The sequence below is a fragment of the Pangasianodon hypophthalmus genome, chromosome 17, assembly GCF_027358585.1.
Source record: "Pangasianodon hypophthalmus isolate fPanHyp1 chromosome 17, fPanHyp1.pri, whole genome shotgun sequence".
Taxonomy (NCBI): domain Eukaryota; kingdom Metazoa; phylum Chordata; class Actinopteri; order Siluriformes; family Pangasiidae; genus Pangasianodon; species Pangasianodon hypophthalmus.
Window position 1 is genome coordinate 8,066,886 of NC_069726.1, and position 13,520 is coordinate 8,080,405.

The window sequence follows — 13,520 nt, forward strand, 5'->3', positions numbered from 1 at the left end:
TGACTATAGCAGAAATGTGTGTAAATCCTCATGTGGCATTTGCAGTGCAGAGGAGGCTGGTCCATAGAGGAAGAGGAGATTGCTTCTCCTCTATTTTTGAGAGGCAAGAGGGAGATCAAAATATAAAAAAAAGTAAGTGGTTGAATTAGCTATTACCAAATCTCAGTGTCATTTATAAAATAATTTCTCTCTTCTTTGGAAAAAACCAATACTGAAATTCTGATTAAAATGCTTCAACAGCGACACCTGCAGGCAGAGAGGAAAGGGCAGGCTGTGTGAAGTGGTGGAGGGGGCAGAGGAGGACTGGCTCCTGCTGTCCTCCTTAGGGCAGGATCTCTTATATCAATTTAATGTACTTCATTTTTTTCATGCTAATCTGCTATGTAAAATAATGCTCCAAGTGAGGACATCCTTCCTAACCAATCAACAACCAGAATACAATATTGACATCACATTCATGTAAAATAATGCTCCAAGTGAGGACATCCTTCCTAACCAATCAACAACCAGAATACAATATTGACATCACGTTCGTCCAATGATAATTTCCAAATTTCATCTTCAATTCTCTACGACTGTATTGTATGAGTGCGACGAACTGGTGGTAAAGCAATAGATACAGTACCATATCAGAAAAGAGAAATTATAAGTGCAAATTGTGAACCACTTTTAGATTTTGCAGATTTACATTTCCCTTTTTTTAATCGAGAAGTAGCTAGCTAGAGTTAGCTTGTTGTGGCAGCCCTGAAGGACCGTTAGTCTAACGGCTAGAATGGATGCTAACGAGGCAAATAACGGCAGCCTGAGTGAGGGGATCACAGAGAGGCATGGGTGCAGAGAGTGGGATGGGGAAGAACCACTTGTGCATTATTTGTTGTCACAGTCATTCCACAGTTTGGATTATGCAGCAAAGGTAAGGATCAAGACTGCTGGACGACCAACTCCACAGATCATGATGATCAAAAATGCTAGACCAGGTCACCAGAAAGATTCAAAGCTTTTTTTGTGAGTCACAAGCCACCACTGTTGCAGTATTATTATTTTGATTATGATATTTATCAGTAAGCGACACTTTGTTTCACTGTTTATTGTTTGTGGAAGCCTCTTCATTAATGTTTATTATTTTCGGGGCACAATTATGTTGGCTGATCAAAACACTTCCCTGTGTTTTGGGGAAAATTATTGGGTCTACATCAGTTTCCTATAGCTAAACTTAATCCCATGACCTTCCTATTATATATTGTATTTTCATGTATTAATTTCTGTGCTTTATTACTTCTAAGTAAAAAGACACAGACAAGTAATAAGACCATTGTCTACTGATAAATATTTGATATAATTATATATGTAATTATATATAAAATAAAAAAATTTAAATATAGTGACCTATGCAGAGGGGGGCACAGTGGCCTTGCACCTCCGGGGGTGGGAGTTTGAATCCCATCTCTGCCCTGTGTATGCAGAGTTTGCAGGTTCTTCCCGTGCTTCGGGGGTTTTGTCCGAGTACTCCGGGTTCCTCCCCCAGTCCAAAGACATGCATTGTAGGCCGATTGGCTGTGTGACTGTGTGTGAATGGGTGTGTGAATGTGTGTGATTGTGCCCTGCAATGGGTTAGCACCTTGTCCAGGGTGTCCCCCACCTTCTGCCCTAAGTTCCCTGGGATAGGCTCCAGGCTCCAGGCTCCCTGTGCAGGATAAGTGGTATGGAAAATGGATGGATAGGTTTAGGACTAAAGAACAACACAAACATGTTCCTGAGTGGCGCAAAATAAAAGTGTTTGCTCTATCATTTGGAGATCGCGAGTTCGGATCCTGATGATGCCACATGGCCTTTCATAGCCAGGAGCCCAAGCGAGAAAATTGGCTGTGCAATCAGGGAGGGAGGGGTGGCATTCTCTCTCCCCTTTTAATCACAGTGAGAAATGTGTGCAGTGATGCTAAAGGCTTCTGCCCATGCTTCAGTGTTTGGCATGTTGGGAGTGAGAATGGTATGCGCTGTGGTAAAGGGTATCTATTTTTTCTTATTGTTCTTGGGATACCTTGGGATACCTCTAAAACTTGATTAAGTCTCTATAAGGGGCAGTCATGGCCTAATGGTCTCAGACTTGTAACCCAAAGGTGAACCTGAAGGTCATGGGTTCAAGTCTCAGGTCTGGCAGGGATTGTAGGTGGGGGGGAGTGAATGACCAGCACTCTCCCCCACCCTCAATACCATGACCCCTGAGCAAGGCACCAAACCCCTGACTGCTCCCTGGGCGCCGCAGCAAAACAAAAAAAAAAAAAAAAAAAAGGCTGCCTGCTGCTCCAGGTGTGTGTGCACTTGAATGGGTTAAATGCAGAGCACAATCATGTTACATACTGCCTTTCTGATTCCTTTTTTTTTTTTAAATCATGATTAATCCTTATGCTTAATCTGGGGCATGGGGCATCTTGTCCAGAGCATCTTAGACAAGACTACTATCTTTATAATCCAATGATATAGGAATTGATCTTAAAGGATGTGGTGGATCTTGAGAATGTGTCCTTCACATATCTAACGTGTTTAGACTCATCTATGCTCTGAACCTGAATTACTCCATAAAACTGTGCTACACTTTTGAAGTGCTACAAAAGATTATCACTGAGTTTGATGGGGTGCTGTCCCATAAAGCTCAAAGCTTGAAGATCAAGCTTCACCAGTGAGAATGTTCAGTGCCTTTACTCATATTGAGTATATAGCAGTCCTCAAAAGTTGTGAAGCACTTTTTACTTTACCAAGCATTTGGTGCAATTAGTTCATTTATTCAAAGTGTACATGCACATCACCTGCAGTGCTCCTTATGGATGTGTGGTCCTAAGCAGGTTTGTCAGAAAGCAAGAGATTTCTACAAACTAAAAAAAAAACATTTACAGGAGGGTTAGAGTAGGTGCTTGGAGATTCATTTTTCCTAACAGAAATGTCAACACAATTCAAGTCATAAACATTTTTATTTATTTCTGCAATTCCTGGACAGCACTTATTTTAAATGTTTGTTACTTGTCAGCAGGTTTGTGAGGAGGCAAGAGATTTCTGATGTACTGCTCATTGCTATTAGTCTTATAAAAACAGCTACATGAATGAAAGACTAGGGGCTTGAAGAATTTTCTGCCCTGGAAAAAAATGTCAACACAGTTCAAGCCATAGATTTTTTTTTTTCATAGCGTGTTTTTTTAATTATTTAATTTTTTAAAAAGCTTTATTCATTTTTAATAAAAATTGCTTCTAGTTTCTAATATCAGTTAGAGAAGCATCACTAAAACTGTTCAAATTGACAAAATAAAGTAAGACAAAAATAGCATTTATTGTACTAAATACTTGATACTTGATAACAACAATACACTGTATGTGGGGGTAAAATATATAATAGTATATATACATATATATACTAGTTATAATAGTTTTTTTTTTTTTTTTTTTTACAAATCAGCCATAACATTAAAACCACTGATAGGTGAAGAGAATATTGATTAACATTACAATGGCACCTGTCAAGGGGTGGGATATATTAGGCAACAAGTGAACAGTCAGTTCTCGATGGTGATGAGTTGTAAGCAGGAAAAGCATAAGTGTAAGGATGTGAGTGACTTTTACAAGGGCCAGATTGTGATGCCTAGATGGCTGGGTCACAGCATGTCCAAAACAGCAGGCCTTGTAGGGTGTCCCTAGTATGCAGTGGTTAGTACCTACCAAAAGATGGACAAACTGTGAACCGGCGACAGGGTCATAGTATTCCCTAATGGCAGTGACCTCTTTCAACAGGATAATGCGCCCTGCCACACTGCAAAAATTGTTCAGGAATGGTTTGAGGAATGTGACAAGAGTTCAGGGTGTTGACTTGGCCTTCCCAGATTTAAATCCGATCAAGCATCTGAGGGATGTGCTGAACAAACAAGTCCAATCCATGGAGGCCCCACCTCACAACTTACAGGACTTAAAGGATGCTGCTAACGTCTTGGTGCCAGATACCACATTACACCTTCAGAGATCTTGTAGAGTCCACGCCTCAATGGGTCAGAGCTGGCACCACAATGGGGACCTACACAATATTAGGCAGGTGGTTTTAATGTTATGGCTAATCAATATGGATGTATATCCATATTGATCAGCCATAACACCAGCGTTAACAGAATCGAAAGGGTGGATATATATTTGTCCACCCTCTTGATTCTCAAGAAATGTGCTCAAAAATGTCAGTCCAATATTTTGAAACTTCTCTTTAATTTAGTACAGCTCTGTTGCTACAAAATAGATATCATACAATAATTATTATTTGCTCCTTATTCCAAGTAAATTTTAATCCATACTGCTCATTTCTTTTATGGTTTTATTTTTCTCTTTTTTCTGGTTCAATGGTCTCCTTACACAGATCAAAGCCTAAATGCAATATTTTATCTTAACATTTTATCTATACAAATCCAGGACGAAATTATTCCAAAACCAGTAATGTTTGAGTTTGTAAACAAGGCATCTGTAGGATACAGTTGCCTAAGAGAGAACTAAAACTTGAGTAACTTGAGTAAAAACCTATTGTCTATTTCAAATTTTTGAATATTCTCAAATTCAGATTTCAATTCAGTTTTCAGTAACCTTAACATCTAAATTTTGTGTGCTACTGGACAGACCCTTGTGCTCTTTTTCCTCCCTTACATGGTGGACCATACATTACAGTTCTTTCAACAGAAACATCAGTGTTGTCCTCTTGAGATTTTAAAACATCCACTTGTGCAACTCAAAGGAAGTGTTGTTCCCCCCACTCAAACTGTGAAGGTGTTTTTTTTTGAAGTTGAAGATTATATATTATAAAACAGTGATGTCTTTGCTCAATTCTTCTTTGATCACACAGATAAGGCAAGTTTACTGTTTTGTCTTTTGTCTTGAAAACATCATAAAATACAAATAGAGAACATAAAAACATGCTACAATAAATAAAATCCATGTCTGAATGATGTAGGCTGTTTAATATCTTGAGGAAAAATGCTACCTCTTCCTGGTCACTTGGAATGAACCAATAAATAATGATGAGATCAGTGTAGTTTTTTGCATCTTACTCTCTGAGTAGATGGACCACTGTCCTAAAATACTTGATAACAACAGTACAGATGTAGGGGTCAATTGTATAAATATGGCATTTCAAAATGATACACAACAGGGATACCATTATAGATTACTGTAATATTTCTGTAAAATCAATTATAGAACACTGTGAGTGTTTGGGTTTTCAGTATGACAGTATGAAGATTTAATGTTTAGTATGAAGACTTAAAGTTTGGTCCACACATTAAATGTCTTTTTTTAAACAAAATTTTAAAAACATAGCCTAAGAACATAATACCTTTTAGCACCCTGTAAGGATGGTGAAAAAACTATATTTGTGAGAGAGAGAGAGAGAGAGAGAGATCAGTTTAAATAATGGCTAAATACTAGATTGATTACTTGTTTGATCTTTCTCTTTATAGAAAAAAAGTTTATTTTATCCACCATTTCAATTAGCTGAGTACAATACTACTGAATAACAATGTGCTCAAACGTATCAGTCAGATATTTTGAAGCTTTACTGCCATATTACTACTGAGATTCTATATCGATGTTTAGTATATTTTGTGAATCTATATTTAGTTATCCACTCTCACTTCCTCATATGATACGTGGAAGTCTTGTCTCTCCTAAAATGTAAATAGCTACATAGTGTATGAGTAAATAACCATTTAGACTCCCAAAAATATTTTTTGCATCATTTCTGAGAACAATGTTATGGTATTGGTGTTTTATGGAACAAACATACTTCTGAGAAGAGAGTTTTTTGCTATCATGTTTTCAAAACCTTCAAAAACACCAAATACCCAAGGTGTTCTTAAATACCTTCTTAATACAGTATTTGAATAAGGTCACAGTTTTACTCATGCTGACTCCTCCTCTACACTTCCTTTTTGTATTAAACTTTATTTAATCATGTCTCAGTTGTACCCTTTGAAGCAGTAGACCCCATAGAGTTTGTGCTTCTTGTCTGGGAAACCGGAGAAGCGCACAGCAGCCTCTGTGGGGCTACAGCGGCGACGTGGACGTGAAATGGGGTAGCGCACACTTCCGTCAGCCAGCCAGCCAACATCGCAGCGATCATAGCCCAGCAGCTTCCATGCTGCATACATTTGTCCCACCTTAGCAATCTGAGCACCATCCTTTTGACAAGCCAGCACTGCTTCATCATATGTCATCTTCAAAGAGGGTGTAAGGTAATAGAAACGACCTACAGAGTCCAAAATAATGTACAGAGATGCAGTGTTAAGGTTCTAAGATTCTGGTTGTTCACTTTGAAGGTTTATTTTCTATTAAAATGATTTAGGATTGATAGCGTGTATCTGCTTCAATGCTTGACTTGGCATGGCATGTTTGGTTTAGAATGCCAGTGATGATTTTGCCTACACCAGCTGTAAAGATTAATGGCATAAAATGGCCATTAAAATTTGGTATAAGTAAAATTTATCTCCAACTGGGAAACTTGTATTATAATTTAATCATGTAATGCATGCCTTAATAAAATTAGCTTTCTTCTTTTAGAAGTTTCACAAATATACATTTATACAAACCTTTGTACTTTGATGTGAAACAGAAGACATCATATCTGTTCTTTTCCTTGTCTTGGATTCCATAAGTCCTTATGCCAGGGACAGTATTCTTCCCTCCACATGGCTCTCGAGGTTTGGTGATTGGGTACTGTACCGATCCATCACTAAGCCAACCAGCATTGCACCAGTCTAACCCTTCCCTCCAAGCGTCATACAACTGGTCAAAAGAGGCCACAATGGCATCCTGGTCTTTACAGGCTTTCTCAGCATCTTGGAAGTTCAGGTTATAGCGGCCATGAGGTGGGAAATATGGGAAAACTACACCTGCGGAAAGATTTCTCAGTCAATTCCTTTGCAAGGCAGCCTGGTGTCTTTCATTATAGCCTTACATCTGATTATTTTCTATTCTATTTATTATTACAATCTATCATCTTAATATAAATTTGGTCTAAATTAATAATGTTTACCCCTGATTTGTCACATCATGTTCTTGTCCTTATAATTTGTGATTTTACACATCTTGTGATTCATTCATTTAAAGAATTTAGCAATGTGTCATTATATAACAGTAATGGAATGTAAATATTTTACCAAACAGTAAATATGACTCAAATGGGAAAACTATTTATTTAGTTTGTTTTTTATACTTCATTCCTTCCAGTCACAGATTATTAAGCATATGGATATAAATTCCACCAAACTGAAGCCTGAATAAGAATTTGCCTAAACACTGACTTTGGAAAAAGAGTGGAATATCTTGTGCTTATCAAGAAATATTTTTTTCACCTCCAAAGTGCTCATACTAGCTTTTGAACCTGCTAGTTGAGTGTGAAATGTGAAGTTCATAATTAAGCTATAACACTGTAAAAAAAAATTTTAATTTGTGACAATTTTACCTTGCAGATTGAGGGACACCACTGCTGTGCCATCCTCCAGACCATCAATCACCTCACATTTGTATCTCCCATAGTCCTCCAGGGTTATCTCACTAATGACCAGTGACGCATCATTCTCACTGGCACCTCGTAGATGCACACGGCCATGGAAACTACCATAGCTCTTCTTATGGAAACCCATAGCTACAAAAACATCAATTTCTTTCAGATAATCTGATGTTAACTTAGTCCACTTTATCCTTATTTTGGGATTGGGGACAAACGCGGGGTTCCTTTGAAATGTGCACGGCAGTGTTACATTGCCCCCCCGGTGAGTCACCACTTTGGTTTGTTCTGTAGTAACAGACAGTCCAGGCCCATTTTCTGAAAAAAAGAGAGAGAAAGCTTAAAAAGCACCTTAATTCTTTTTAAAACAAATCTAAATCATTTACCATATTTAAAAATATGTGGAAAGGGCATTTTTAGTTCATAGTACATCACAGCACAAATGACAGTCCATATTAACTATCAGTAAACGATGCTGATCTTTTTCTATCATTTATTAGTATTACAGTTTATTTCTACAAAAGCCTGATTTTACAGTTATCGGCAACCCCACAATTAATATTTGATGAAGCCCCACTGGATCATTGATTCTTTAGGGCTGTTTTGTAGCCAGTATTCCAGGTACTCTGAGCTTCTTCCTGTAAAATGTAACAAGGTTGGAAACACTTGTAGAGGATCTTGCATACTCCTCTATCCACAACATTTTAAGCTTCCATCTTCAAATCAGACCACAGGTTTTCAAAAGAGTTTAATGAGATGGCCATTGCAGAACACTGAGTTCATGTTCCTGCAATCATTTCTGTGTTAATTTCATAAGAGCCATGCATGCACAACTGGGAAACAGCCCCAATACATACATGAGAAAATGAACCCCTCCTTCAATTTCAATGTTTTTATTTATCAGGGCCTAAATAACAATTGTGTGGTCCTCACCAACTTCTATAAACAAATAAATAACCCCAGGTGACAACAAAAACACAGAACAGATTTCAATATGTAGTCATTCTTTCCCAAAAAGTAAACCAACATTCAGAAACCAGGTGGAAAAAAATAAGTACACCCTTCCTACTTCCACAATTATTAGGAGAGTAATTAGCAGCCAGGTGTTGCTAATGAAATGCACAAGATTAGTTAATCATCAAGAATTCTGATGAGTTCTATAAAAGCTGAACTTTTGGCAGTTTGGTATTTTGGAACACTCAGGAGTATGTCATGCCAAGAAGAAAAGACATCAGAAGAAAAAACAAAAAAAAAAATTGAGTGGGCCTCAATTTCTGCAAAACAATGTGAGAGACTGATAAACTCACAGAAAATGTTTACTTCAAATTATTGCTGCTAAAGCTGGTTGTACATTTCACTGAATTACAGGATGTACTTATTTTTTCCCACTTATCTGAATATGGTTTACTTTTTGAAAAAAAAACTACATACTGAAATCTGTTGTGTGTGTTTTTTTTTGTTTGTTTTTCTTCTTGTCCCTTAATTTATTTGTCTATAGAAGTTGGTGAAGACCAGACAATTTTTTTTTAGACCCTGATAAATAAAAACAGAGAATTGAAGGAGGGTGTACTTTCTTTTTCCCATGACTGTAAATCCATCACCATATTGTACTGTGGGATTTCTTTACATGCAATCCAAATGTTTCACAAAACATGCTGATAATATGCATGATTTTGTTATCTTCTTATTTCATTATTACACACAATTCTAATTGTGGTTCCAATAAAACATGATAGGTTGCTTTTTGTGAGTTGTTCCAAATGATAGATTGCTTTTGTGAGTTGTTCTCAAGAGGATTTTTTCATTTTGGTGCATTTGGTGCATTTTATTTCCCATGAATGTATTAAATTTGTGTAAGATATATCAATACATACAGTATCTCCAGAAAGTATTCACCCCAGTGATTATTTCTCAAATTTAAGCATATTAAAATGTGATTTTGAAGTGACTCTCTACAAACATCCATCCATCCATTTTCTGTACCACTTATCCTACACAGGCTTGCAGGGGGAGGCTGGAGCCTATCCCAGGGAACTTGGGGCACAAGGTGGGGGACACTCTGGAAGTTGTGGCAACCCATCACAGGGCACAATCACTCTCTCACACACACACACACACACACACACACACACACACACACACACACACACACACACACACACACACACACACTACTGACAATTTGGAAATTCCAATCATGTCTTTGGAATGGGGGAGGAAACCAGAATACCCGGAGGAAGCCCCAGATGCACGGGGAAAACATGCAAGCTCTGTGCACACAGGGTAGAAGGGGGGATTCGAACCCCCAACCGTGGAGATGTGAGGCAAAAGTGCTAACCACTAAGCCACTGTTGGCACCTTTACTGCCAACATAATATTAAATAAAGTATTTAGATGTCCTCAGAATTTAAAAAAAAAAAAAAAATTTTTAAACTGCATTATTGATAATTATTTACCCTCTTCCCTTTAGTAACGTAATTAGGACTAGTATTTAATTTATGAGAGTTGACCAAGAGTTGACCTATGAAGCTTCAAGATGAAGTTATTAGGAAGAAAAAAGATGGAGAACATTTAAAAAAAAAACACTGGCAAAGCTTTGATCCTTCTTAGGAGTACTGTGAAATCCATTATAACAGAGTGGAAAAAACATGGTACAACCCATATACTACCAAGATCAGGCCAAACTAAATGCTCAGGCAAGCGCTGCAATTGCCAGAGAAATGTCCAGGAGTCCAGCTACAACACTGAAGGGATTACATAGCTCACTCTCTGAAATAGGTGAGCCTGTGCAGCCCTCAATATCATCAGCCCTTCATAGATCCAGCCTCTATGGGAGAGTGACCAGAAGGAAGCCACTTCTGAGAAAGGCCATGTTAGAAAATCTAAGAGCTTTCGGAAAAAGATCTGTGGTCTGATGAGACTAAAACTGAGCCATTTGGTCTAAAGCCAAAACATAATATTTGTTGCAAACCAAATACACCCCAACAATGCAATGCAATGCAAACGCAAAACAACACTTCTACAACGTTTATAATGACACCCACCCCCAATATGCATAATAGTGGTTTGATTCACTGCCTATCTTAATTGTGACCACAGACCAGTGACATGATTCTGTGTGTCAGTGGTGGCTGGTGTCCAATAAGGAATGTCATAACATTAGCTTCAAAAAAAGGATGTGTCAGTAAGATGTTCATTTACTTTTACCAATCAATAAAACATGTTTCTAATCATAACCAGACTGCATTCTGTTCTACTGATATATTTCCCGGTCACATGTACCTAGCTAGCTTTTTCCCAGCATGCAGCACATTGGATTTGGGCCACTGAGAGAAATAATGTGTATACCTTCTCAAGAGGCAGTGGCAGCAGTCAAGCAAGTAATTATAGTTCACACATATTTCATGATTATAACTGAATGCAAAAACTGTATACTGCATCAGCTGACATACAGTTGGGTCCATAAGTATGTGGACAGATAAGATAAGGTGTACCTTTACTGATCCTCCATAGGGAAAATTCAAAGAATAAAGTGACATAGAATTTCATAATTTTGCCTCCGTACACCACCACAATGGACCTGAAATGAAGCAACATGGATTTGAAGTGTTGACTTTCAGCTTTACTTCCAGGAGTTTAACAAAAACGTTGCATTAACTGTTTAATAATTACAGCCATTTTTTACATAGTCCCTCCATTTTCACAGGCTCAAAAGTAATTAGACAAACTAACAATTATAAATATAAGGATTATTTTTAAAAACCTGGAGGCAAATCTTTTGCAGTAAGTGACGGCCTGAAGTCTGGAACCCATGCGCATCACCAAATGCTGAGTTTCTTCCCTTGGGTCGTTCTGCCTTCAGTTTTGTCTTCAGTAAATGAAAAGCATGCTCAGTTGGGTCAAGGTCACATTTAAGAACATTTAAATTTTTTCCTTAAGAAGCTCTTGGGTTGCTTTCATGGTATGTTTTGGGTTATTATCCATCTGTACTGTGAAGAGCTATCCTATCAAATTTGCAGCATTTGACTGAATCTGAGCAGAAAGTATAGCTCTATACACTTCAGAGTTTGGACTGATGGACGACTCATGGACAGCATCTTCCGCCTGCACAATGCAAATGCTGCCACATACCTCGATGACATTACCATTTATAATAATGATTGGCAGCAACATTTAAAACATCTAAGGGCTGTCCTGAGTTCCTTGAGATGGGTGGGACTAACAGCAAATCCAAACAAGTGTGCAATCGGGCGGGTGGAAGTATGGTATCTGGGCTTCAACTTGGGTCATGGGCAAGTGCGTCACCAAATTAATAAGACTGTAGCGAATGCGGCCTGCCCAAGACCCAAGACCAAAATGGGGGTGAGACATTTCCTGGGGCTGGCTAGCTATTATCGTAGGTTTATAGCTAATTATTTGGACGTCAGCAGCCCGCAGACTGATCTTACTAAAAAGGGAGCACCAGATCCTGTCCAGTGGACGGAGCTGTGCCAGCAGGCTTTTACTCGGTGAAAGCTGCACTCTGTGGCGGACCACTTTTGACAGACCACATTGTGCACAAGCTGTGAAAAGGCTATGAACATTCTTTTTTTTATATTATTGATCATCATATGATGATCAATAATATAAAAAAAAGAATATGAGATTTAACTTCATAGCCTTTTCACAGCTTGTGCACAATGTGGTCTGTCAAAAGTGGTCCGCCACAGAGTGCAGCTTTCACCGAGTAAAAGCCTGCTGGCACAGTTACTGACAATTGGTAATAGATACTTTCTAACTAAAAGCCTACTTCAGATAGTCCTAATGAATGTTTGACATAATGAATGAATGTGTGGCTCTGATTTTTTTTTTATACATTTAGTAGATGTAGTAGTAAATTAAGCTGGCTCTGATACTTTCGGAGGGGACTGTATATGCAAATTGTTGAGAAGAACCTGTTTCAGTCCAGAATTTTATTTCAGTAGGGAGTTACTTCAAAAGGAGCAGGAAAAAAATTCTGATATACTTAAATTTGATTTTGCAATACAACAAAAAGAGAAATAATCATTGAGGGGTGAATACTTTCTGGAGTAAAGTATATTGTATATTCTTAGCAGATAAAACTCTGTGAGAGTTCTTCTTAAATTTCTTTTTTTACCATTACATACAGTATTTTTGATATGTGGAAACTACATATAAGAAGTTTATAGCCTATATAAGATTTTTCATGACTTTTCAACTAGTCAAGCAATGGTCAGAAAAGGATTTCAAAAAAGTACTGAACTAATCTACTAGCTGACATTTCCATACTTAAAGCAAAAACAGGTGTTTAATGCAGTACATTTCATGCAAGGTCATATGAAAGTGAAAACCTTCCATTAAAGCAATTTCTTTCATCTACTCCAAAATATTACATTCAGACTGGCTTTTTACCATCCGCCCCAGTTAGTCGGCATCTCCACAGTGGTGACTAGTGAATATATTAGTGTAATCAATTTGTCTATGCAGCCCCTAACAAAAAAATACAATTTAATTTAATCGGTATATGTTATCACCTAATAGTGCATACTGTTATAGTTTCTGTTCTTTTTCTTTTTCTTAAAAATGTAAGGATCTGTGCAACTTTGATAAAAGCTAAATTGTGATGGCTAGACGACTGGGTCAGAGCATCACTAAAATGGCAGATCTTGTCGGGTGGTCCCAGTATGCAGTGGTTAGTACCTACCAAATGGGGTCCAAGGAAGGACAGCCGGTGAACCCGTGACAGGGTCATGGGCACTCAAGGCTCATTGATATGTGTGGGGAGGGAAGGCTAGCCCTTCTGGTCTAGTCCCACAGAAAAGCTACTGTAGCACAAATTTCTGAAAAAGTTAATGCTGGTTATGATAGAAAGGTGTCAGAACACACAGCACATTGCAGCTTGCTGCGTATGGGTCAGGCTGCCCATTCTGACCCCAGTCCACCACTGAAAGCACCTACAATGGGCATGTAAGCATCAGAACTGGATGACGGAGCAATG

General features: G+C 38.1%; 1 protein-coding gene across 4 annotated transcripts in view; it reads right to left on the bottom strand.

Annotated features, from left to right (window-relative positions):
• Nucleotides 1–3,413: 3,413 nt before the first annotated feature.
• hapln1b (hyaluronan and proteoglycan link protein 1b) overlaps nucleotides 3,414–13,520 on the bottom strand; it is a 44,240-nt gene continuing 34,133 nt past the window's right edge. For all 4 annotated transcript variants that reach the window (XM_034312261.2, XM_034312258.2, XM_026944038.3 and 1 more), the window contains 3 exons: nucleotides 7,478–7,840; nucleotides 6,603–6,905; nucleotides 3,414–6,262 (listed from right to left, as the gene is read on the bottom strand). In XM_034312261.2, coding sequence (XP_034168152.1) covers nucleotides 5,973–6,262; nucleotides 6,603–6,905; nucleotides 7,478–7,840 — 956 coding nt within the window. In that variant the 3' untranslated portion in view covers nucleotides 3,414–5,972. The remainder of the gene's footprint in view (nucleotides 6,263–6,602; nucleotides 6,906–7,477; nucleotides 7,841–13,520) is intronic.